At 49.9% G+C, this 26,083-nt stretch overlaps 1 protein-coding gene across 1 annotated transcript; it reads left to right on the forward strand.

Annotated features, from left to right (window-relative positions):
* The first annotated feature begins 764 nt into the window (after positions 1-764).
* On the forward strand, positions 765-5,625 carry FASLG (Fas ligand). Its single transcript, XM_075509219.1, has 4 exons — positions 765-1,461; positions 1,834-1,879; positions 3,780-3,833; positions 4,270-5,625. Exons 1-4 carry the CDS (start codon positions 1,015-1,017, stop codon positions 4,662-4,664), a joined length of 942 nt encoding a protein of 313 aa, XP_075365334.1. The 5' UTR covers positions 765-1,014; the 3' UTR covers positions 4,665-5,625.
* Positions 5,626-26,083: the final 20,458 nt, after the last annotated feature.

Genomic DNA, 26,083 nt, shown 5'->3' on the forward strand with positions numbered 1-26,083 from the left:
TGGTCTTTGCAGCATGGCCTGAATTCTGGATCCTTTCTTGGAAAGCGAGAGAAATTCTACCAAGATGAGTAGCACAGTGTCTACCCCAGGCTTTAATTAGGGGTTATTCAGCCAGGTTAGGTCCTCCTGCAGCGCTCAGTGTTGTCCTGAAGAGATGATGATAAAGCCCTTCCGTCCCTAATGAGTCTTCAGGTTAGAAGAGGACTGTGGGATTGGAGTTAGTATTTGCAAAGGTAGGAGGGGCAGCAGAAGCTGCTGTAAGATCCTGCTTGTGCCCCAAGGCACTGTGTGTTTCCCACATTACAGCATGCTGCCCGTTCAGCCTGGCCAGTGCCCTGCAGTGACTTGGTGTGGGTGAAGGCAGCCCACTGAGCCGGCCCTACTTGGGCTGTTAATGCTAGGGCAGCTCTGCTGAGTCTGTCTCTTCTTGGGTAGGCTGTTTTTTATCACAGTGGGATGGTGTCTGTGACCAGGGTTCTGTGACTCGGGGTCCGTGGAGCAGCCAAGGAAAAGGCGGGATGCACGACAGACAGTGGTAAGTAATTTGTCCTGTGTGAAACGAAGCAATTCCCCAGCACTCACAAATGCACTTGGGATCAGGTCTTCATCCTTCTGCCAAAAGGAAGAGTCCTCAGCTCTGCTTCTCCCCTCTTGTGCAGGATGCCAGAAGCAGGAGAGGCTTTCTTATTTCCTCTGCTTGTGGTCCAGGACACTGCAGTGGAAAAGCAGCTGCCTCTACTCGAGTGGGCTGCTGGAAAGGGTGGTTGGCTGGTGGGTGTGCGCTGGGCTGATTACTCAGCCCCCGACTGGCAGTGCAGCCCTTGCACATCCCGCAAGTGCTTCACTGCTGAGTGCACCTGCTTCCCAAGCCCAGCCACCGAGCACGGTTTTGTGCGAGTGTAGTCTGGTGCCGGGCTGGTCCCGGTGTGTGTGCGTGCTGCCTCGGTGTGGGAGGAGCAGGCGGGTGCTCTGAACTTGCAGCCGAGGGCGGAAGCTCTTTGGGGTTTGCTGTTGATGCTTGAGGCTTTCATAGAGTTGCAGCATCTGAGCTGGGTGTTCACTGCTAGAGTGATGCAGGCGTATAAAGGCAGAGCTGGGTCTTCCCCCAGGGCTCAGTCTGGGACAGCCCCGGCAGTTTTTGGCTGCCATATGGAAGATCACGCCAAGCACGTCCAGCCCATCCCGCTCCCAGCCATGCAGCAGAACTTGAACTACGTCTACCCTCAGATCTTTTGGGTGGACAGCTGTGCCAACACAAGTACTTCCTGCCCCCCGGCACCCCCCATTGCTCCTTTCCCACCACCAGTACCTGACCGGAGGAGAAAGCCAAGGAACAACAGGGAAAGGAGGAGCGTCGGCTTCCTGGTGATCTCCTTGCTGATCCTGCTGGCCCTCACTGGAGTGGGGCTGAGCATGTTTCAGATTTTCCACCTGGAGAAGGAACTGGCTGAACTCAGAGAGGTGAGATCTGCCCGGCTGGTCACAGAGGCTCTGGGGAAAAAGGAAAAAAAGAAAAACTTCAAATTGGGTCTGAGATGCTCAGGTGGTACAAAAATCCCCAAGGGGCAGGCTGGTGGCATTTAAATGTCTGCCATGCCAGTGTAAGTGGGGTTGCTTATTACTGTGGGGGACTGCTCTATTGGTGACTGATATATTTGGATGTCTTTGTGTTTCTAAGTGCTGCAAGGTCTCTCTTCCTGTATATTTCTTAGCACTTTGCAGCTCCCCATGAGCACCCGGATTTAACCACTGTCAAAGATAGTCCTTGGCTGCTTTAGATGATGCCCTTATGCTCTCACTCTAAGACAGCTTGTCACTCTTCTCTTTTGACAGTCTGTCAGCACCGAACACATCCCTCCAGCTTTGGAGAAACTCATAGGTGAGTTGATGTACATAGCGGAGGAACTCCTCTGGGTTAGCACTTCTGAATGCTCCTGTCGAACTCTTCCCTCTCCTCATGGGAGGCAAAGGCAGGGTCGCAGCTTGATGCTCTGAAAGTGCTGATTTCACTTGCTTGGCCGGAAAAAGAGCTTTATCTCTGAGGTGTGGGGAAGGGTGCGTGCACCCTGCCTGCTGGAGTGCTTAGAGATGTCAGCCACGGGTTCCTGGGACAGTGTCCCTCTACCTTGGGGCCTCACAGGCCCAATGGGGCAATGGTACCAGGGGTACTCTGCTGTAAAAGTGAGTTTCTGGCTGTCCTAACATATAGGAACAACATGAATGGAAGGAGGAGAACGGAGATGGACACCGCACATGTTACTTCTTTCTCTCCTTACTCTTTCAAGAATTTGGGAGAATGCAGAGGGCTTCATTTTCTTTGGGGGTGGGGGATTCACTCCCACCCTTGAGAGCACAACTTATTTTTTTCCTAAATGCTTTTGGTACAAAGTCTCACTGCAGCCAAAGCTAGTTGAGAAAAGCCTGATTATATGCGGTGGGTTTTTTTTTTCTTTTAGAAATGTCATTTCAGTGAAATCGAAACTTTCCACAAGAACCTGCCAATTTTTCTAAATTTCATTTAGGAAAAAACCAAAGAATTTCAATCTGAATGGAACAATTTAAAAATCATAATTTGAACTTCCAAACTGTTATTTTACTCTTACATTCCATGTTAATCTTATCAGTGAGGACATCCCTTTTTAAAGATGGCCAAGTCAGAAAGAAATTTTCAGTGCTCTCGACAATCTTTGCTAGATGTGAAAATATTTTTTTCCCTTGAGGATTTTGGTTAGTAGGAAAGTTAATTTCTTTTCAAGTTTGTTCTGATACTGAATGAAAGCAAATTTGGAAATAGCAAAATTCTCTGGAAAGGGCAGTCCTGCTTCCCATCAGCTCCCATATCAATAACTTTTGTAATTTATTGCTTAGGGGAAGGGGAACTGTCACTTTAATTGGATGCTCAGTGCTGTTATCACAGGCTACTTTAGCAGTAGCTGAACGTAAGTCATAAATAACCCTGAATTTCTTGAGGGGGATAAATAAAGCAAGCCAGGGAAACAGTGTAAAGGAGAAGGGAGAGAGGAGGGGAAAATTTAATTGTCTTGAGAAAAGAAAAGGCTGCTTCTAAAATTTGAGAACATGATGCTTGGAAGTAGATGCTGAGAAGAAGGGAAGGACAGAGTGGGATGGGATCCAAATACCAAGTCACTGTAACTGGCCGATCTCTCTAAAGGGAACCGAGCCCTCCAGGGAAGGCAGAATTTTCACAGCTGTGCTCTGCCTCTCTGAGGACAAGGTTGATCTGGCCGGCGGGATGGTTTCCAGGATGTCTCCAGTGTCTTCTCTGATCTAGTTGTAAGCAGGGCTGGTACTCAGCAGACAGAAGTCCACTGCCATGGGTACAGCTGCCCTTGGCAGTGCTGGACTGGAGGGGGGCAATAGAGCAGGCTCATCGATGACAGGATGTGAGCAGTCACCTTGGCATGGGCCAGAGATGCTGGGTAAAGGGGCAGTATTGTCCCTCTCCTACAACCTGAGTGAGGGGCCTCTGCTTGAGCTCACCAACTGAGCCATTTTAAGGTGAAAGCTCTCCTTGCTCTTTCCCCTTCCTTTTGATCACATCTGGATCCTTTGCTGCAACTCTTCCTTTTTAACTCCTCCTCTTGCCGTGCAGCATTTGCCCAAGCACTGCTCTGCCTCGCTGTGCTAAGCCATGGTACTTATGTGCCCTGTGCTGCTCTGAATCTGCCCCATTTCAGCTTCACGGCTGGCTCCCTTCTGCTCTCTGGGCTGGCTTCTCCACGGAGCATATGGCTAACATCTTCCCTATTTTTGTGCAGGGCAGAAGGAGCAGTCAATGAAAAAGGAAGCAAGGAAGGCAGCACACTTAACAGGTACATGCTGAGGGGCCAGCAAGATGTGGGAGCAGGGGATAGGGCAGACATGGCTGGGGCGAGAGGGTGGCATGGTTGTAGTTGTGAGGAGCCCACCTCACACAGGCTTTCCTGTTTTCCTCTGGTAACACATGCGCTCTGACAGCGGGAAGTAACTCCGCAGCTAAAATCTTCCCCTCGTTTAGGCTTTTCAGCAAGGGCTCTTTTTTGCTTTGGTTTTTGGTTTGTACCTGGGATACGCGGGGCAGAAAGATGTCACAAGCAGCTGGCATTGAGTGAGGTGAAGGTGAGAGCTCCCACCAGCACGAAGTCGGGGTGAACTTTCCATACTGCAGACAAGGGCTTGACTTGTTGTGACACAGGGTGTGACTTGAGGGGAAAAAAACCAGACAACTGGTTGTACTTACTACACTTTTTCTCTTGTTTTGGCTTGCAGGGAACCCTGACCAGCGGGACCTCCCTTTGGAGTGGGAACCCATCTCCGGCCATGCCTTCACCAATGGCGTTCAGTATCGCGATCAGGGCCTCGTCATCAACGAGACTGGCCTGTACTTCGTGTACTCCAACGTCCTCTTCCGAGGCAGTGTTTGCAGCAGCCAGGTGTTGACCCACATCGTCTACAAGAAAAACCCAGCCTCGCCAGGCAGCCACGTGCTGATGGAGGACAAAGGCATCAACTACTGTACAAGTCAGAAAACATGGGCCCGGAAAAGCTACCTGGGGGCTTTATTCAAGCTCAGGAAGATGGACAGTTTGCACGTCAATGTTTCCAAAATCGCTCTGGTTAATTTTGAGGAATCCAAGACATTCTTCGGCTTATTTAAGCTTTAAATGGGGCTGCTGGAGCGTGGCTGGCAGCCCTTCCCCCTCCCCCCCCACCCCACTAGGAGACACGAGGGGTGAGTGCTGCCTGAGAGGCACTGACCAAGCCAGGGTCTCGTACCAGGAAGCCCACCAAGAAACCATTTTGGCCTTCAGCATGAGAGGGCTCAAGCAACTGGTAAAGGCTTGAAAGTGGACCTCTGGGAAGCACCAGGGCTGTACTGCATCAACCCGAAGAGAATAGCACATTTTCCCCCTCTGAAAAAAAAACAACAAACCTAAAACGTAATGTGCTGAAGACCCCATTGAAACTCACTACTTCCTACCTGAGAAGATGCTGGTGCCAGGGGCCCCCCCATGGCATCATGGCCCTGGTGAGCTTGGGCCAGCAGGTTTGTGGGGACAGCCAGTGGGCATCGAGGAGGCCCCTTGAGCCAGGGCTGCAGATGCCTGGGCCGTGCTGTGCCACACCGCAGGCAGTGGTGTGGGAAGAAGAAGTGTGGAGGCCTCAACTGCCTGCCCTGAGCCATGGCTGGCCACCCTGCCTGGGCACTCAGCACCGTGACTGCTGTATGACAGGCACCTGCCCGCTAGCTGGCTTGTTACGCATGATATGTTTGTTTTGCGTTAAGTTATCGACTGTTCCCATCCCAGAAAATGTCCCCCAGTCCCTTTATTTAACTCATCCTGACTGGCTCGCAAGGAATGTGCCAGAAGGGGGTCCCGACCCTGGAGAGAAACCATGACCGCGCTGTGGTGGTGGGACTGGTGGGGAGGCCAAGTGCTCTGCTGACAGGACCTGAACAATACGGTGGTGAAGAACAGTGGGGCCTGAGATGAAAGCAGCACCTCCAGCCCCCTTCCTGGCCTTTTGACACACCAGGGTCCCTCATGGAGACCTGGTCCTGCCACCCCCTGCACAGTGCAGGTGGGGGTGTGCTGGCCACCATCAACGGCATGGCTTCAGCTGGCCCCCCTGTCACAGGATATTCTCTCCTGAGCAAAACACAGATAGTAAATAAAGGTTTATTTTTCTAGTAAGTGGCACTGTCCTCTCCTCATTTGGGGCAGCAGGCTTCTGCAATGGCCAAAGCCCTGAAGGCCTCTGTGGTCAGGGGCCAGCACCCTGCTCCTTCTGTAGTAGCACGGCAGAAATCTGGGAGCCTGATCCCACTTTGCTGCCTGCTTGGTGGGGCACAGGGTCCCTGCCACGGAGCTTTGGGGCTCCAGCATCAAAACATCAGGATTTGGGGACCAAGGGAGGTGTGATGTGGGCAGCACAGACCAGGCAGCCCAAGCCCTGTTTGGCCATCAGGAAGGGAACTGATCTCAAAACACAGGCTTGAGCTTGAGTGGAGCCAGACACTTGTCACTGAGCAGAAGCGCTGCTGTCCCCAAAGGTACCACGCTCCTCCGTGTGCCCTCTGGCCCCAGCAGCACTTCCCACATGGCAGTCTGAATGGCAAAGAAAGGAAGTGGTGCTTTGGTGTTAAAAAAACCTCATTTGCTCACTCTGGTGTCTGGTCCATGGAGCTCTTAGCTCTTCCCTTGCATGGGTTAACCCTGGGGCTGTCTGTCATGTTGCGACCAGGCAGTACATAAAGGCTGCAGATGTGGTGCATCATCACAGAATCATAGAATGCTTTGGGTTGGAAGGGACCTTTTCAGGTTATCTAGTCCAACCCCCCTGCAAGAGCAGGGACATCTTCAACTAGATCAGGTTGCTCAGAGCCCCATCCAACCTGACCTTGAATGTTTCCAGGGATGGGGCATCCACTACTTCTCTGGGCAACCTGTTCGAGTGCCTCACCACCCTCATTATAAAAAGTTTCTTTCTTAAATCCAGTCTAAATCTGCCCTCCCTTAGTTTAAAACCATTGCTCCTTGTCCTGTCACAACAGGCCTTGCTAAAAAGTCTGTCCCCATCTTTCCTATAGGCCCCCTTTAAGTACTGGAAGGCTGCTTTAAGGTCTCCCTGCAGCCTTCTCTTCTCCAGGCTGAACAACCCCAACTCTCTCAGCCTGTCCTCATAGGAAAGATGCTCCAGCCCTCGGATCATTTTCATGGCCCTCCAACAGCTCCATGTCCTTCTTGTGCTGAGGGCTCCAGAGCTGGATGCAGTACTCCAGGTGGGGTCTCACCAGAGCAGAGTAGAGGGGCAGAATCACCTCCCTCGACTGCTGGCCACGCTTCTTTTGATGCGGTCCAGGATGTGGTTGGCCTTCTGGGCTGCGAGCCCACGTTGTTGGCTCATGTCCAGCTTTTTGTCCATCAGTACCCCGAAGTCCTTTTCCACAGGGCTGCTCTTGATCACATCATCCCCCAGCCCCTATTGAAACCGAGGATTGCCCCGACCCAGGTGTAGGACCCTGCACTTGGCCTTGTTGAACCTCATGAGGTTCACACAGGCCCACTTCTCCAGCTTGTCCAGGTCCCTCTGGATGGCATCCCGTCCTTCTGGTGTGTCAGCTGCACCACTCAGCTTGGTGTCATCTGCAAACTTGCTGAGGGCGCACTCGATCTCGCTGTCAATGTCATTGATGAAAATATTGAACAGCACTGGTCCCAGTATGGACCCCTGCAGGACACCACTCGTCACTGATCTCCATCTGGACATTGAGCCGTTGACTACTACGCTCTGGATGCAACCGTCCAACCAATTCCTTATCCACTGAACAGTCCACCCATCAAATCCGTATCTCTCCAATATAGAGAGAAGGATGTTGTGGGGGACCGTGTCAAAGGCTTTACAGAAGTCCAGATAGATGACATCCATTGCTTTTCCCTTGTCCACTGATGTGGTAACTCCCTCATAGAAAGCCGCTAGGTTGGTCAGGCAGGACTTGCCCTTGGTGAAGCCATGTTGGCTGTCTTGAATCACCTCCCTGTCCCCCATGTGCTTTAGCATAGCTTCTAGGAGGATCTGTTCCATGATCTTCCCAGGCACAGAGGTGAGGCTGACAGGTCAGTAGTTCCCAGGGTCTTCCTTTCTACCCTTTGTAAAGATGGGCACAATGTTTCCCTTCTTCCAGTCATCAGGGACTTCACCTGACTGCCATGACTTTTCAAATATCATGCAGAGTGGCTTGGCAGCTACATCAGCCAATTCCCTCAGGACTCTGGGATGCACCTCATCAGGTCCCACAGACTTATACATGTTCAGGTTCCTCAGGTGGTCATGAATCTGATCTTCCCTTACAGTGGGAGGGGCTTTACCCCCCTGGTCGCCAACATGTTGTCCATTGACTCGGGAGGGGTGAGGAAAGCAGTTGCCAGAGAAGACTGAAGCAAAAAAGTTGAATACCTCAGCCTTCTCCTCGTCTGTTGATACTAGGTCACCATTCTTGTTCATCAGTGGAGGTACGCTTTCTTTAACTTTCCTTTTCTGGTTGATATACCTGTAGAAGCCCTCTTGTTATTCTTTGCATCCCTCGCCAGGTTCAGCTCCAGCTGCGCCTTGGCCTTCCTGACCCCATCCCTACACAAGCGGGCAGCGTTCCCATACTCTTCCCAGGTTACCTGTCCCTGCTTCCACTGCCTGTGCAGTTCCCTCTTGCTCTTTAGTTTGACCAGCATGTCTCGACTCAGCCATGCTGGTCTCTTCCCTTCTGTGCCTGATTTCCTACATCTGGGGACTGAGAGCTCTTGCGCTTTATGGAAAGCTTCCTTAAAGATCTGCCAGCTCTGTTCTGCTCCCCTGTCCCTGAGGACTGTTTCCCAGGCGGTTCTACTGACTAACTCCTTGAAGAGCTGGAAGTTTGCTTTCCTAAAATTTAGGGTCCTGACTATACTCCTTGCCTGTCCCATATCCCTCAGGACTGTGAACTCCACCAATGCATGATCGCTGCAGCCCAGGCTGCCTCCAATCTTGACGTCATTGATGAGCTCACTTGCATTGGTGACCATCAGGTCCAGCATTGCATCCCCTTGGGTAGGGGTGTCTGTTACCTGGGTTAAGAAGTTATCCTCAATGCCCTCCAGGAGTCTCCTGGATTGCCTACAGCTTGCCGTGCTACTTTTCCAGCAGATGTCGGGGTGGCTGAAGTCCCGCAGTAGGACAAGAGTTTGCGAGCGTGAAGCCTCCTGTAGCTGGAGGAAGAAGGCTTCATCAGTAGGCTCTCCTTGATCAGGTGGCCTGTAGTAGACATCAACCACAAAGTTCCCTTTGTTGCCTCGGTCTCTAATTCTTACCCATAAGCTTTCGACCTGCTCGTGGCTATTCTGCAGGAACAGCTCTATAATTTCTTGATATGGAGGGCAACACCTCCGCCCTTTGCCTGTGGTCCAGCCTTCTTGCAGCTCTGATGTTGGTCACAGTGAACAGTGGCTCTTCAGCAGCCTGCAGCATTTATTTCCTTTTCCACGGTGCTGCTCTTGGCTCGGTGGTGTGTGGCCTGTGGTTTGCTGTTACTTGCTTCAGGGAAACCTATTTCTTCTGAAACTTAGAAGTGGACTGGCTACTGGTGCGGCCAGCATGAAGCGAACGCTTCACCTCTATGCTCACACAGCTGTTGCTACACTCAGATATTTCCACTGCATTTCTCAGGATGGAAAATGCCTCAAAAGGTCAAAGTTTAGGGACCTTTTTGCTTGATTGATGCTTTCTTACTGTCCCCACCCCCTCCTAGTATCAGAGGGGCAAACCACATGGCACAGGGGTGGAGGTGCTGGATCCAGACCCTGCCAGGAAAGGCTGGAAGTTGCTGTCCTCTTCTGATTGCTGTTTGTGCTGTGTTGCTTTCCTGGTGACCAGGTGGGGAGTGGGCATCTGTATGTACACATGCCCGCAAGCTTGCAGCTATTTCTCTAGCAAAACTAGCTGAGCACATTGCATGCTTCCTTTCTTTACTGGCAAGCAGCTTGGAGAGAGACAGGGCATTCAGTGCCCAGAGGAAACTCACGCTGAGGTTATGCTCTCTGTAGTACTGTATTGGTGAAGGGCTGGAAAGCTCCCAAAGGTTTCTCTAAGTCAGCACACAGTAGCTCATCTAGACTGTGAATGTAGTCAGCTCTCGGGCAGGATGTGGCAGTTGCTATTGCTGCACATCAGGAGAGGGGCAAGGATCTGTTAGTCTTTTTATTTGAAATGCTAAGGGCAACACAGACCTGCATGTTTCAGAGACAGTGGCACAGTGGGGTGGACAGTCATGTTATAAATAGTGCTGGGATCTCCTGAGGTGGAGAGAGCTGGCTTATTCTTACAGGATAAAGCTAGGTGCTGCTAGGCTTGCTCCTGAGTCAGAGAGCAGCTGTGACTATTGAGTCAGCCGCACGACTGCCAGTAAGACGTGTTTCTGCGTTGTGATCCATTCCTCAAATATCACTCTAAACTGCCCAGAGCAAATCCACTGCTTAGCTTGTGGGCTCTGATTAAAGATTCGAAGTAAGGTCATGACAGTATTCTACAATTTCAGACCGCATGGAGTCAAATCATAGACTGCTTGGGCCACAGTGGCTTTATTAAAGTCATCTGTTTATCTAGCTAATGAGCTGTTCCTTTAGTGAAACACTTGCTTATGGTTACCATTAAATACTTAATGAATATTTAATGCTGACATTATTAATAGCTCTTGGACTATATTTAAAATTATTTAATACAAATATTCAAATTATTGAAATTTATTTTGAAATTATCAAGTATTTTGTTTCCTTCTCAGCAAGGGAAGGGTGTCTGCACTAGAAAGGATATCCCAGGTCCATCAGCAGGGCTGGCCATTGTGATGTTTGGGTTTTTTCTGTCTTGAGGATAAGAAGTGACTCTTCCCTGCAGGTCATGTTTCTGGATTGCAGTGGTCTGAGCTGACCTCCTCTCTCCTGATGGAGCAGCCTGGGCCATGTGTGGAGGTACCCCAGGGTTTGGGCACCATTTAACAGGGCTCCAGAGAGACTGTCCTCTGCAGAGAACATGGCTGACATGAAGTGACAAGCCCGGATCATCTCCTGATAAGAGGTTTCTGGTCTGCTCCCACTGCCTGGGGGTCTTCTGGGGTTCACATCCTTTCTTCCTAGGCGCAGGCATGCTTCCCTACATGATCCAGCATGAGGGACCTGGCCAGTGCTGAGCCAGCAGGCACATTGCAGGCACAAAGACAGCTCTCATGGTCAGCTGAACCCTTTCCAGGAGATGTCTGTGCATTTGGGTGTGCAGCTGGCCATAACAGGGCTCTGCATGACATAAGAAACATTTGGGCTGCTATGTGGCCAAGCACAGCGAGCTGCTTGATAGAGATATGGCCTCTTTTGTGGTTGATGTGTATCAGATGCTGCATCCTATTTACCTGCCCTGGTGGAGGAAAGGGGATGGCAGCCTGCTAGTGTCTTAAAAACTTTGGGTAGGTTCAGTATGTACATTAACCAAGGTGGTGGAAGGGACTGTATTACAGAAATGACTGTATGGATAGGGTCATCGCTTCTTCTACAGCAAAAGCGCAGTGGAAGCAAAGCTGTGCCCAGTGAGCTCTGAGGGACAGAGTATAAGCAGAGAGTGAGGCAGCATGAGCAATGAGCAGGGCTGGTGCGCGATGGGTGCTGCTGTGCGGTGGGTGCTGTTTCTCACAGATCCGTAGAGATGGGAGGTGGTGTGCTGGCAAACAGCCCTGCCAGTGCCTGCTGCAGCTCTGCTTTCCCCAGTGGAGAAACCCTGGTCAGAGAGGGAGAAATATCCCCTGGACAGCTATGGCCAGCATCCCTCATATCAATACTGCATATTGCATCCATGTGTCCTGACTCTTTACCGGTCCATGGTCACTCATGACGGGGAGGAAGGTGACCAGTGCACAGCCAAGGCCTGAAGGGCACCTGTAATGCAAAAGCAGAACAAGCAGTTGCTGATCTCCAGCTTATCCCTGGCATGTGCTGAGGCATCAGGGTGTCAGAGATGAGAAATGGAGCCACAACGTGGACCGGCTCTTGGCAGGCTTTCTCGGATACACATCTTGGCTCAGAAACCTCACAGCTTACTTGTTGTAGTTGTCTGGAACTGTCACTGTTGAGATGTGTTATATACGACTGTTTCTGTAGCCCTCCCAGGGAGAAGAGAGAGCATGAGTAAGAATGGAAGAACTGATATATCTGAAGCCACTCGAATCCTGTGAGTTCAGACAGCAACCTTTTAATTGATCTGACAAGTTTCATTGTTGCTTTGGTTGTTTTTTTGGGGGTTGGTGGTTTTTTTGTTGTTGTTGTTTGGTTGGTTGTTTTTTTTTTTTTTCTTATTCATTTACCTGAAGCCAGCCTTGGGCTTTCTAAGTTTCTGTTACAATGTCTCGTGGGGTTACTTCTTTCAGCCCGTGGAGCTGTAAAGACTCTGCCAAATTTTTACCACGTTGGGAAGGAGCATTGTCTAGTGGCTTGAGAGGGGAGAAAAAGGGAAGGAAAGGAGGTAAACTTAAATATTGCTGTTATTTTTCTAGTACTCTGACTGGTGGGTATATTACATCATGGTTACAAAAGTAATTTTTGGCATGACTAAGTGACTGAGGTTTAACGCAAAAGAGAGGATGAGGTGAGTAAAGAGGGAGGGGGAGTTTTGATGCAAGGTGAGGCGAGTTGCGTGTGAATTTCTTGTTCATTTTAATTTAAAAAAAAAAGAGAGAGAGAAGAAGAAAAGCTTGACAACTTGTTGCTGATTCATCTCTTGGGGTAACAGAGTCAAATGTTCTGTTCCCTGCACATGACCAAAACCCTGACACAGGAGACTGTAGGTTGTGGTGCAGGAGACTGCTGGAAGCGCCTGCAACGGTGTCTTCTGCCAGACGGAGGTGTGAAGAGATGCTGCGTTCCCTGGCCCCTGCCTGTGGTGTGACCAGCAATGCCGCTTTAGGATCCTACCAGTAGGCACTGGTCTGGCCGGTTACCCCTCCTAGGACATCAGCAGTCATGCAAACAGGCGCATAGTCTTTCTGTTGTGAAGACTCATGGTTTTTTTGAAAATAAACTGCTCCTTACTCTGGGTAGCAAAGAGACAAAAAATTCTAGGTGGATTAACAAACCCCAACGTGCTTTTCTCTGCCTCAGTTGTCTCACCATTCCTCAGCACGGTCTGTATGACTCAGCCCTCTCTACAGAGAATCAACTTCTCTCCCCCATCTTACAAACCATCATAGAGATTTTACATCTCTCTTTTTCCTATACTCCACAATCAGTTTCCTTCAACAACAGTTGAAAAAGTCTCCTTGCTCAGTTTCCTTTTATCATTGGGGATTCCTCCGGTTCCCCTTTGTCAAGTCATTCTTGGGGAGTGAAAGCCTGCTGGTCAGCTAATTCCCTGGGATGCTCAGCTTGGAAACCTGCACTGGCCAGGGGATTAGCTGGTCTTTTGAGCCATCTGAAGGACTATCAAAACTGGACTGTGTGCTCTCCTGAGCCCTGTGCTGGGGACATGCATTTCTCCTGGTGTTGCTAGTGGGGTTTATGTCAATACAGAGGCAAAAGATTTCAGAAAAAGGCATCGGAGAGGGATATTTGCCTCTCCTAATTGGAACAGTCTACAAGCTAGCTGTTCATGCTGGAGGTGTGATGAACATGAAATTCCCTAAGCAGGGTGCAATCTGTTTATGACCGGTGCAATTCTCAGCTATCACGGGGTCAACAAAAAACTGGTACAAACTGCCCAATCTCAGCACAGGCTCCGAAGGACATGCTGACAGAGTGGCTTGCTACCATTCTCTCTATCTGTGCTCCATGCTAAGGTTTCTGTATGGAGAACAGGTATCCAGATTTGGCTTTCATTAAAGTCCTGAAAGAGAAATCCAAACCATGGAAGATCAGAAATGCTCTAGCAACAAAAGAAGATGTAATTTTCTCTAATTCCCTCCTTGGTTTCAAAAGGGAAGGACCAGGAGAAATTCAGCATATTCAGTAGACAAATCCCATTGCTGCACTTAGTTTGAGCAAGGGTGGGTTGGCAGGCTAGTTTTTAAATAAGCAGCAGAAGTGTGCTGCTGCAGCCTTTGCAATGTTCCTCGCTGTTGTGCTCTGAAATTGGTACTGCATGTCCTAGCCATTGAGCGGCCCTGCCAGGCTGCATGCAGCTGTGCGTGTGCACTGCTTTGCTGCTGAGAGCTAATTTAAGGTTGGACGTGGCAGGGAGTTATTGTGGCTTAGCCAGCTACTGTCTGTTAGCAGAGCTGGGGCCATAGCAAACATGATATTGTTGTCAGAGCCTTTGAAGTTTGGGGGTGGAGGGGCGTTTCTGCCTCCTGCTTGCAGCTGTGCTTGCTTGTTTATCTGAGCTGCTAAGGACTCCAGTCAGGAGCTTTGCGAGGGCTCCTCTGCCGCCCTAGTGTGCGAGTTTGCAGTGAGGGTAGGGAGCAATCGTTTTGAAGGTTTGCTCGAAAATCCCCAATCGCATCCTGTGGAGACCCTGCTTGCTGGGCTGGAGGATGTGACTCAGGCAAGGCTGTTGAAGGAGAGAAGAGGATGACAAGTTCTTGATCCAGCTCGAACCACCCATAGGTACTGTATCCCTGCCCTTGAAGTGTTTGTTTTGTCATCATATGCATTTTATTCTGCACAGGGGGGAGTTCAGTGGCCAGACATGGTGTGAGCCATCTGTCAGTCTATGCATCCACGTAAGTCACTGTATCTAGTGCCCTCCCAGTCACCGAATAAAGATGTTTCAGACCTGGCAGGATCGTCTACGCAGTGCTACAAGAGAAGTACCAGTGCTGTGCACTGTGCCTTGAGATGTGTGACTTTCATTTCAATGCTAACATAACTTGCTGCTCTGAGTGGTCCTTGCTCCCAGAGTGTACACAGGACGGAAAAGATACAGAGATGGTTCCCCAGCCTGGGGTAAAAGCCTGGGGGAGCCTATCCCCAGTGCCTCCCCCAATGTTTATCACTGCAGTGACGGCTAGTGGCATCGAGTCTGCTTAGGAGGCCAAGGAAAACGATGCCAAAGAACTCCCCTCTCCCCCCCCCCTTCCTCTTGTGCTAGGAAATGTCATTAGAAAGGCTTCTAGGTGCAGGGTAGCAGAAGGCATCCTGTGGGTCTTGTAATTTCTGTGGGTTTTGTAATTCCTACTTCGTTAGCTTATCAGACAGGCTGAGGAGAGAAACAGAAAGCATAAGGGAACCTGAAAAGGGCTTGGGACCTTGCACTGAGGGGCAGGGGCACGCCTGTCCTGGCAGGGAACAGGGCAATGAACAGCACCCATCCCTGCTGGCACCAGGCTCTTTGCTGAGGGCTGGTGGTGGCCACAGGTGGCACTGGGCACTGGGAGCTTCTGCCTCCATGTGCTGGTCCCTCTCTCCTGCGGGACACTGGCCTGAAAGGTCTAACCACCATTTCAGCCAGAATTGTTCCCCCCCCCCCCTTTGTCTTCATGCAGACAAAGTAAACAAGTAAACAAAAATACAGCCCTGTTGCTTGGAGGGAGCTGGAACATACACTGAGGAGATGAAGTAAGAGAACATGGGGACACGGTGGCAGACTTCAAGGCTGCCATGCTCAAGATTGCTGTTTGGGACTGTTGGGGCTGAATGCAAAAGCCGTACAACCACTGAATTCTTTGAAAAAAAAATCCTAAAATTTGCCCTTGGTAGCAGCACTTTTGTTTCTCTGTGTTTCAGCTCATTGCCTGTAAACCATGCGTAGCACCTAACTTTATAGGACACTGTGAAGAAAAGCTTGCTAATTTCTCCACAGTGCTCATGTTGAGGTTATGACCAGCATCGAAAGTGCATAAGGAAATGGTGACGGTGATGAGTCTCCCCCCTCCACCAGCCCACAGCCAGGTCAAATCGGCACACCGAGCCCTCTGGAGAGAGAGAATATGTATGTATGAGGGACACAGCTTAGAGAAATTAATGTTTATTGCCTTAAATCATTGACTCTCCAGGAACCTCACTTAGACAGCAAGTGTTGCTTCTTTGTACAGCCTTTTGGGGAAGTTTGACCTCTTGTGACCAAATTGCTCTCCTTTTCTTTCTTGGAACTGTTTTCTAGTGATCTGTACCCTTTGCAAGTTTGGTACCACTGTTGAACACTTTGCTTTTGCTCTTAGGGTGTGTAAACCATTGAATTACCTGTTAGCAGTATGCTTCACGTAATTGGTTTGGAAATTCAGTCTTTCTTTACCCACTTTTACTCCTTTCATTCTTTACTTCTAATTTCCTCCATGAAAAAAAGAAAAGAGAAAAAAAGAAAAGACACACGCCCCCCCTAAGCCCTACTTTTAAAAGTGCTATTTCCTGTGGTCTTGAGGAGCACACTGAACACAGAAATGTGAACCTGAAGTACTTTTGTGCTCTCTTGCTGAGTGTAAAAGGGAGCAGGTAGGTGGTGAAGCCCTGTGCTGACTTCCAGTGACACCCCAGCCTTGCGTGGAGCTGCCGAGTCAGCAGGGCAGCGTGTCCGTTGGGAATCCCTCCTTCCCCATGCCGCTGCGTGGGGTCCTGGTCTCCAAAGGCCCTGTCAGCACTGCAAACATGTCTCCACCGGAGATGCAGATGGAAATGCTTTTTTCCCTCTCAGTGTCCCTGTGTGCTGAACAGGACCAGTCGCTTACCTCTCTGGGAGGAGCAGGGCTGAGCCATGTGTAAAGTACTCAGACTCTCACCTGGAACGTGCAATAGGACTGACATACGTTAAGCTTGCTAGATGATTACTCCCCACACCTCCAAATGCTTGAAATTTAAATAGTACTTAGTACTTGTGGTGGGTTGACTCTGGCCAGCTGCCTGACAGCCAGCCGACTGCTCTCTCATTCCCCCTCCTCAACAGGATCGGGGAGAACATAAGATGGAAAGGTTCATGGTTGCGATAAAAACAGGGAGATCACTTACCAATTACTGTCACAGGCAAAAGAAGACTCAATTTGGGAAATTAATTTATTGCCAATTGAAACAGATTTGGATAGTGAGAAACAAAGACTAAACAACGCCTTCCCCTCCCCCCCACCCTTTTTTCTGGGCTCAACCTCATACCTTCATCCCCAATTCCTCTACTTGTCGCCCCTGAAGCAGTGCAGGGGGATGGGGAACAGCAGGCTGTAGTCAGTCTGTAACAGCTCCTCTCTGCCCCTCCTCGCACTTTTCCCTTGCCATGGCGTGGGTCCTTCCACGGGCTGCAGTCCTTCAGGATAACCCTGCTCCCGCGTGGTCTCCCTGGGCCTGCAGGGCGTCCCTGCTCCAGCACCTGGAGTGCCTCCCCCCTCCTCCTCCTCTGTCCTCGGTGTTGCAGGACTGTTTCTCACACTTTTTCTCCTCCCTGCCGGGCAGCGTTTTTCCCTTTCTTAAACATGTTTTCACAGAGGCATCACCAGCTTTGCCAGCTGTGGGTCTGTTACTGAGGCAGCCAGAACCGGCTGTGTGTCTGTGAGGAGCAGGTGTCTGTGAGGAGAGCTCGGGACAGCCTCGAGCTCTCCTCACAGACACCTGCTGCCAGTTCCCGGGCACAGTTACCTGACGCCCTGCTTCGGGTAATACTTGAAAGGCTTGGGAAGTAGTGGCACAGCTCTGGAAAGGTGTTAATAAGAAGAAAGGTGTTTACGTGCAGCCACGTAACGTACTCGAGCTCTGGGACCTTCTCTGGGGCTGTGCCTTTGAGCATGATGGAGCAACGCCCTGTATCGGTCGTGGGAGGGTGGGCAGCACACAGAAGGATCTGGAAATGGCTGTGGAGGGGAAGAGACACGGTTCTGCAGGTACAGCAAAGACTTGTGAGAAGATGGCTGTGGCTGGGACATTAGAAATGAGCATCTGCAGTCTGTGTGGGAAGATGGAGGGTAATTATTAATTAATAAGTACTATCTATGTCTATAGACAGATATTCTCCTCCTCCTCCCCCCCCCCCCCTTAAATGGAGCAAACCCGAACATAATACAAATTGCAGCCAGCCACAGAGCAGATAAAACTGTCAGCAATTTAGGGAGGACACTTGAAGTGGTTTGGGGTTACATTTGGAAGGAAATGGAATATAACCGTATCGTAACCATGATGTAATAGTTTTATTTCCAGTGGTAGCTAGTTCACTAATATCAAGCTCAAAACCAGAAGGCCTGGAGGACTTGCACGGAGAACTTCTGTTAGTTTTGTGTTTCTGACTGGAGCTGCCTGAGCTGCTGGTGTTAGGTTGAACCAAGTCTTTGCATGCATGTTGAGGACAAGCCAGTAGTCTGATACCTGTTAAAAATGAAATTGCCAGTGTGAACGCAGAGCTAGTGGCTGGAAAGGAAAGCCTGAACAGAAACTCAGAAATGCCTCTTTTTAGTAAGAGACAACTCAGAGCAAGGAGGGAGAACAAAACAGAAGTAAAAAAGGTTTCCCTGCCGTGCTCCCCAGGGCCGCTTGGTCCTCGCAGCTGGGACCTTGCCTCCAGCCACCAAAGCACTCCTGCTGCCCCAGGGAGGTCTCTGTCACCCCCAAGGCTTGTCCTTGTGCCACAGGCTGATACCCAGTTTCTCCTGGGACTCCTTTCCCTGCCCTCCCCACAAAGTCTTGGGGCCTGTGCTGGTTTTGGCTGGGATAGAGTTAATTTTCTTCCTAGTAGCTAGTATGGGGCTATGTTTTCGGTTTGTGCTGAAAACAGTGTAGTAACACAGGGATGTTTTAGTTACTGCTGAGCAGTGCTTACACAGAGTCAAGGCCCTTTCTGCTTCTCACCCCACCCCACCAGCGAGCAGGCTGGGGGTGCACAAGAAGCTGGGAGGGGACACGGCTGGGACAGCTGACCCCAGCTGACCAGAGGGATATCCCATACCATATGGCGTCATGCTCAGCATATAAAGCTGGGGGAAGAAGGAGGAAGGGGGGGACATTTGGAGTGATGGTGTTTGTCTTCCCAAGTAACCGTTACGCATGATGGAGCCCTGCTTTCCTGGAGATGGCTGAACACCTGCCTGCCAATGGGAAGTATTGAATGAATTCCTTGTTTTGCTTTGCTTGCGCACATGGCTTTTGCTTTACTTATTAAACTGTCTTTATCTCAACCCACAAGTTTTCTCACTTTTACTCTCCTGATTCTCTCCCCCACCCCACCAGGGGGGAGTGAGTGAGTGAGTGGCTGTGTGGGGCTTAGTTGCTGTGTGGGGCTTAGTTGCTGGCTGGGGTTACACCATGACAAGGCCCTTTCCCCAGGCAGGCTGAGTACCTCCCTGAGAATGGGACAGGTTCCAGGTAAGAAATGGTGAACACACAAAGTCACTTGCATGAAGCTTTATAAGGAATTTAAGGAGTGGGTCTATAGAAGTCTAGTCTAACAGCAGAGAGCAGCCAGTAAGCAGTAGGTGAGGTCCATCCCTCCCAAGGACAGAGGGGCTTCAGACCTGCTGCCTCCCTGACAAGTGTGGGGCAGAGCCATCAAGCATAGGGCAGTGAGCAAATAATTCTGGGTCATTTTACTCTCATGCCCCAGACTGGTGTCAAGCACCTGCAGCAGATGGCCGTGATGCCTGCCCACTGCATGCCCCACATACCAGAGGCAGTTGCTCAGTGTGACACCCAAAATGGCTGCAGCAGCTGTGTGAGGTGCGTCGTGGGAAGACAGCCATAGGCAAGTGGGACGCTGCCTCATAGAGCCCTACTAGAAAGTCCATTTCCCAGCTATTGCATAGGGTCTTGTTGCCCCTTTATCTGGCTTGATGTCCTGGGAATGCCCTGTCACACATCCTGAGACCAAGTTCTTTCACATCAGGGACATGCAGGAGTTTGTGGGTATAAAAGCATGAGAGGACAGTTCACTTGTGCTTTATTCACTGCTGGGCCTTCTTCATCACAGCCAGTTTCCCCTTTGAAAATAGAAAACTTTGGAGTTGGGAGTAGTTACTCCTTTTTCACCCAGAGCAACGTATGTTTGGTCCCCAGGCAGTATTTTCCCACGCAGCCTTTGCTGGCGGCTGAAATCTGTAGCTGTGGTTTGCACTCTGCATTGTATTGTTCTTTGCTCTTTATTTCTGGTTGCATTTTTTTGATGTCTTTCCAGGTGATGTATGATTCTTATTGTTTTCTGGTTTGATGATTTATATGTTTCTTGTCAGCATTTAGTGCACTTTGATGTACGGTGGCATCATGGGGTATGTGTGTGCACATCTACAGGTACTACCAAGGTCCTCTCAGCAATCTGTGATGACTCACATTTTTCATGTTATCCTTTTTGTTTTTCCTTCACCATTGTTAATGTTTGCATGAACTCAAGTCTAGGATGCACTCTATTTTAAAGTTCCCTCCAAGGGAGATACTAGCTTTATATTAAGACATTGGAATAAGTAGCTGGCAATGCTAAGGATGAAGGGAGTGTGAGCTTGACTGGAGATGGCAGTCCCTGTGGTAGGCAAAAAATAGCTTAAACTGTGAATGTTGGCAGGTGGCAGCCAATTGTGTATGTATGCATGTGGGTGATGTCCAAAATGGAACTATTTTCCATCTACCACAGTGCCTAAAGCTGATACAACATCTCTAAAGGTAGCTTCTCCCCATGCAGCTTGTATGGCATATGGCTCTGTGCCCAGGCAGAGGAGGGTACATGACTGGTGGTGGAGGGGAAGAAAATGATGGGGTGAGGAGCCTCTGTTTTCTCTGAAAGGCTGGGGCAATGGCTGGTGAAGCTGAAGGGTACAGGAAAGGCTGCAAGCAGCAGCATGGAACAGCTTCTTGTGCCTGGAGAGTCTCTGCTAGTGCACTCCAGGCCCCTTTGTGCTGGGATAGGAAGCATGTGCAAAGAGTTACAAATGCCCCAAAAGATGCACTGCCGATTAAGAAAATACGAGGCAGCGTAGCTAATATTGTATGGGCTATTTATCCCACTCAGAGGTGGCTATGTTCCAGTGTTGGAGGGAGGGAAGAGCTGGTCTGTAAAAATATTTCAGATCCTTGTAAGCAAGGTTATAGCATCTTTCTCTTTTGCCACGGAGCTTTGCTTTGCTGGCGTTAGGTGGGACCTGGAAGCTGAGGAACATGAACACTGCAGTGGCTATGTTTGTAAGATTTTGGGACCTGGCAGAGAAGTAACTTGGGTGAGCAGCCAGCAGATGTGTTTGGGAGGGAGGTTAGGACACATGGGGCCTGTGGCAAATGCTGGGGAGTGGGAAATGCCCTGAACTCCTTGCCTGGGGGCAGAAACTGGGTAAGGGCAGGTATGGGGGCTGACAACACAGAGGGGAGGAACTACATTGGGGCTCCTCAAACTCCGCTTGGATGAGCAGAGAGTGCATCCTTTCACTTTATAAGGAAATTAGATTCACAGATATAATCTCTTTTGTCTCAGAGGCTAGTATCTTGGGGACACTGGTCTGAATTGACTCTTGGTGTGCAGTTTGTGAGTGAGAGCATGGTTACAGGGGCATTTTCAGCTCAAGGGGAGCAGAGAAGAGGAAAGGTGTGGCCACACTAACCCTGCAGTAAAGGAGGAAGCTGAAAAAAGGGGCAGGGGCCAGAGGCTTGGAGGGAGGATCAGGGTATGGATGGATGTTGGCAGGGGTCTCCATGCTGAATGAAACCACAGGTCTTCCAACCACATGAAAAAGTTCTTTGGTGGCACAAAGAAAGCTGAACAACAGGTCCCAGCTGTAGGTAGGGCAGGTTCAGGCTCCAGCCCCATAGCACATGCACCACTAACACAACTAAGCCAGTGTCCCTGTGCCCTGCCTGTGTTCCTTGGCTCTGCCACACGTGGCTGCCAGGAGGACTTGTGGTCTGCTGTGTTAGTACCCTCACCTGCCGCGGCAGTGTGGCATTGTGAGAAAGTGGTGTGATACTTCCAAACCAGCCTGGAGACAGCAAGGCCCACAGGTGATTCATAAATATTTGCATTCTGCAAATGACTCTTCTTCTGGGACGGTTGAATCACATCTGGTGGTGGTGAGGTCTTGGGGGGAGATAAGGCCCTTCTTTCCATGAAGGGTGGTGGAGTCTTCCTCGGCCCAGGTGGTCTGGCAGTATGGCCTGTGCTGAGCTGAGGACCTTTTGGAAACTCCTTCCTCCCCACTGTTGAGCAAGGTGCCTGCCCAATCCTGCAGCAGTGCCCGTTCCCTGTGACCAGGCGAATGCTTGGGGTGGTGCTGAGGGTGTGCCACCTGGCACCCACGGCCTGGGCTCCCCCCATGCTGCTGCAGGCCAGCATATTGCCTGCTCTGAAGAGGTCCCATGTCTCCTGCAGGGCCACGGTGACTGCCCACGCTGCCCTCCCTGTTGGGTGGGAGGTGATGCTCAAATATTTCCATGGTGCTTGTGGGGGCAGGAAGCGCTGTTAATCTAAGCTGTGAGGAGACCTTCTTCCCTGAGATTGCTGGTTTTAGCCTTGGGTGGGTTGTGGGTCACTGGGGGCCGGAGCAGAGATGGCACTAGTGTCTGGCTGGCTGGCCGGCTTGCCATGGGTTTGTCGTAATCCCAGTAGTAAGGCTTGTCCTGTGGCTGGGAGACAGAGGTAATGACTTGTGGCTACAAAATGAGGCCTCTGTGTGCGTTCTCTGCAAAAATTGCAGCCTCCCGTGGAGAGCCCTGAGCTCAAGAGGACACCCTCTAGGAAGAGATTCTGGCTCCATGCAGGCCAGGGACTCTGGGACTGGGAATTACGCAGTGGGCTGACACATGCCAGCACCCTGCCTTACTTGTTAGCCCTGCCTGGCTCAGGAGGCTGGACAGGGGCTCTCCAGAGAGCCCTTCCCACCTTCTTACGCTATGGCTTGATGGCTCAGCCCCAAGCTAGAACTGTCCTTCTTCTGTCCAGTGTCTCTGCACTTGGGGTGATACTCTCACACAGGGGAAACTCTCCTCCAGCAGCCCGGGAAGAGAAGAGGATGTGCAGGAGGGGCTGAACAGCTCCTCCCCATTCCAGACACCTTTGGGGTGACAGCCTTGTTCCACCCGTAGGTGCTCGCAGCAGGCTGTCCCCCGTGACGCCTCTCTGCCACCTGGAAGGGAGCGTAACAGTAGCGATCGTGATAAACAGCTCACAGCTTATTAGAACAGCAGATACAAACAAAATGTTTCCTCTTATTTCGTGTAAACACAGCTACAGGAAATGGAGCTACCTTGGGCAGGAAGCAGAGGTTACTGAGGACAGAGACAGGACAGCCAGCGAGGTTTTGCATGCTTCTGGCAGCAGTCTTGATCCACTGCTGCTCCAAAGAATTGTCACCATCTTAATTTTCTGATGGAGTCTCAAGAGCCTCAAATCTTTGGTGAGGGGGAGCAGGGATGTCAGGCCTGTAGCTGGTGAGATAGTCTGCTTTGCTGCGCATCCTGCACCTCCCAGCCATGGCTGGATGAGCGCTCTCAGGAAACGCTCCGCAGGGAAGGAGCTGAAGTCAGGACAGCTAATGAACTGCTGTGATGAAATGTATGGAGGCCTTGAAGACTGGGGCAGGGAGGCTTAAAGAGCACAATTTAAATGGATGCCCTGCTTTACACATGCAAATTTGAAGACTTGTTAATATGTGACTTCTGGATGCAGATACCAAATGTGACCGTGTCAAAGTGGGTTTTGGCAAAACCATACCTGGATTGCTTTGAGAATGTTAAATGGGAAACTGAGTTCAGAGTAATCTTAAAAGTAAAATCCTCAGGAGACTCAAAAGTAGATTAAGATCCTAATAAGCATCTGACTGAGTCCAAAGAAGTTAGAGATGGCTATTGCCAGTATTGCGTTATTGAGACTATTCACCAGCTGGACACAATAATGTTACTTCCAGCTGTAGCCCTGCAGAGCTTTAGACAAACAAGGTAGCATCAAACTTCTTTGTGACTGGAGCTTTCCCAGTTCTTTTGAAGATTTGCCACATAGGTCTCTTGGGACCAGTGTGGGCTGACTGTGATATAAAGTATATCAACTTGAAAGTTTTAGGTTGGCTCATCAGCAAAGTGCTCAGTATTGATGTGAAAGCAAAGGGCCTGAGCGCACAGAACAGGCATCCTGTGATAAATCTTCACTGGATATAGTTTGCAGCCTCCCATTAGTCTTCCTCTGCCTTTGGTAACCTGTTTAACTGAAATGTCCTTACCAAGAGATGGGTCACTGTTGTCTTCATTGCTAAGCACGCAAAAAAAAAGTCCTGAAAAAGTCAAGCATTTGTAACAAAACTGCCATAGGCTTGGAGAAGACTATATTATTTGGGTAAGCAGGACTTGCCGTGAGAAGTGGAAAGAAGTGAGACGAGAAATCAACTCTCTCCGTAATAAGAAGTTGTTCAGTGATTTCTGACCTGGCTTAGGGAGTCGTATCTAAGAATCTGAAAGAGTTGTTTGAGAAAATGTGTGCTAACTTTGAATCCTTGGAAGAGAGGGAGATTCCAGAGACCGGGAACATACCAGTGACATGTGACAGTAGGTGTAACAGCGGCCAAAGAGCTAACATCACACCTGAGAGAATACTGGAAATCTTAGCAGGGTCCAATCTCATTGACAGGGAAGAGCTAAAGCTGTCTCTATAGTTTGACTGGCTCACAGGTGTCATCTGGAACTGCTTTATTGTCTTGCAGGCTTGGCTTGCAGGTGCTTTTAATTTCAACCTGGGTCTGCAGTGCTTAATGGTTCTGGACTATTTCTAAAGGAACAGCAAAAAGATATCTAAAAGCAGTTTAAATTCCTTAGAGGGTCTCCAGATCACTGATGTGACTGATCAGATTCCCACTGTGAAAATGTGGGAACGGGCAAGTAGCAGCAGAACAGAGAACAGGGGACCCTAGGAGGTGACCTACACCTGAGTGCACAACTGTCACTGAATCATTTGTCACTGCAAACCCCAGCTCAAGGGTTGCAACGCTCTGCTATGATACAAAACCACGTGCTGGGACAGAGTGACCCTGGAGAGCCCCTAGGATTGTCCTAGGCAAGCAACTCCTTGTGGCTCACCTGTGGCAGGTAGCAGAAAAGTCTTTGAGCTGGAATAGACAGACAGAGGAGCAGAGACCAAAGGCAGCAGTGGGTGACTTTCATTCCTCCTACGTCTTAGCCAACTTCTGCAGCATCTACCTTGTAGTGAGACTGCAACTTAAATCATAGTGTTTAAGGAATTGCTGAGAAGAAATTCAATTCTAGCTCATAACTACCATTCTTGGGGAAAAATACAGAAAACTTTTCCCCTTACTGGCCTGAGATCCACTGGTGAAAAACAGCCTAATCTGGGTGAAAAATAAAACACCTGGTTTGCACAGGGAGTGCTGATTAACCTGAGGAATTCTGATTTGCAGCATCCTCACACCTGTGTGGAGAACAAGGTTCAGCCAAAGGTTAATTGCCCTAATTGGGCAAATTACTTAAAGCAGGGTAAAGGCAAGTGGGGGGCAGTTTAGTTGTGCTGTGCTGGCTGGGAGGTAAGGCTGTGTGATTTTCTACATTCATGCTTTAAACTCTGTGGCTTAATGTTCCTGTCTAGGCCTGGGGCATTACCACTGACTTGGGTTTTGCAGTGTGTGTTTGAAAGTGGCCTGGCTTTGTGCTAATTAATCTCTGGTAGCTGAGAAAGTGCTTCAAAAGGAGGAGCTTATATGCTTAATAATCCACCAAATATCTGTTACTGGGTAGTGCTAGAGAGTGGACAGAGGTTGGGGGGCCTTCAGTCTGACCCAGGAGCTGGTGTAGTGCTGTGTGCTTATCATGTCCTCTGTGTAAATGCTCAGAACCGTGTCTGGTGGTTTGTTGGGACAGCTGGTGATACAGAGGCTGACAAATTCTGAAGGCAGCAAAATCCTATTCAACAAGGATTGTTCTGGTTCTCTCCTGTGTCACTGATACCTGGACTGTAGAGGGATTTGTGCACCTTGGCTCTTAAAATCTCAAGTCTTGTCTACACTGCCTAGCTGCAAAAGTGGTGAAAGCTGTGCCTCCGTGCCCTTGGCTAATGTGCAGCTCTATATCACCCTATTTGTAGGCCTCCTCACGTTTCCCCTTGGGTAGTGGGTGTCTCTGAAGCCTTCAGGACTGCAGTCACAAAATTATTCTTCTGTTGTCATAAACCAAAATGTGAACCTTAAATCCTGCATGTGTTTTTTGCAGAGGAAAATGTAATCAAAGAAGAGAGAGCAAGACTCGGCTAACCAGCAGTTGCACAGGGATCAAAAAGTGTTTACAAGAAAGGAAACCACCTGTGAAACCAGCCTTGATGATTTTACCTGACCAGATCTGCACTCCCTTCCTGCACCTCTGAGCACTGGCTCTCCCTGAGGTTGCTGCCTGACACATAAGGGCCGAAGTGACTAAATAGGCATGTGTGAAGCTGCTCTCCAACATAGGCACCCCAACTGGAGTATTCCCAGCTCTTGTGCCATAAACCCACTAGTGCAGACTGGGATGCACTGGACTGGAGCAGAGCAACTGCAGGCACTGGATGGAGCTAGCTGTGGACACTGCTGTGTGAGGTAAGGTGAGAGAGAGACTCTGCAGCCTTGTGGTGTGGAGGGGGTCCTGCTCCAAGGCTGGGTTGGGTGCCTTACCTGGTGTGGGCTTGAATGTCGGAGTAGTGTTGGGGGACATCTCTAGGCAGTTCGTCG

This window comes from Mycteria americana, chromosome 7, assembly GCF_035582795.1.
Source record: "Mycteria americana isolate JAX WOST 10 ecotype Jacksonville Zoo and Gardens chromosome 7, USCA_MyAme_1.0, whole genome shotgun sequence".
NCBI classification, from domain to species: domain Eukaryota; kingdom Metazoa; phylum Chordata; class Aves; order Ciconiiformes; family Ciconiidae; genus Mycteria; species Mycteria americana.

Coding starts and splice junctions, on each gene's coding strand:
- FASLG (XM_075509219.1), top strand. CDS start 1,015: ATGCTTGAGGCTTTCATAGAGTTGCAGCATCTGAGCTGGGTGTTCACT. Junction 1,462..1,833: donor AACTGGCTGAACTCAGAGAG/GTGAGATCTGCC, acceptor CTCTTTTGACAG/TCTGTCAGCACCGAACACAT. Junction 3,834..4,269: donor GAAGGCAGCACACTTAACAG/GTACATGCTGAG, acceptor TTTGGCTTGCAG/GGAACCCTGACCAGCGGGAC.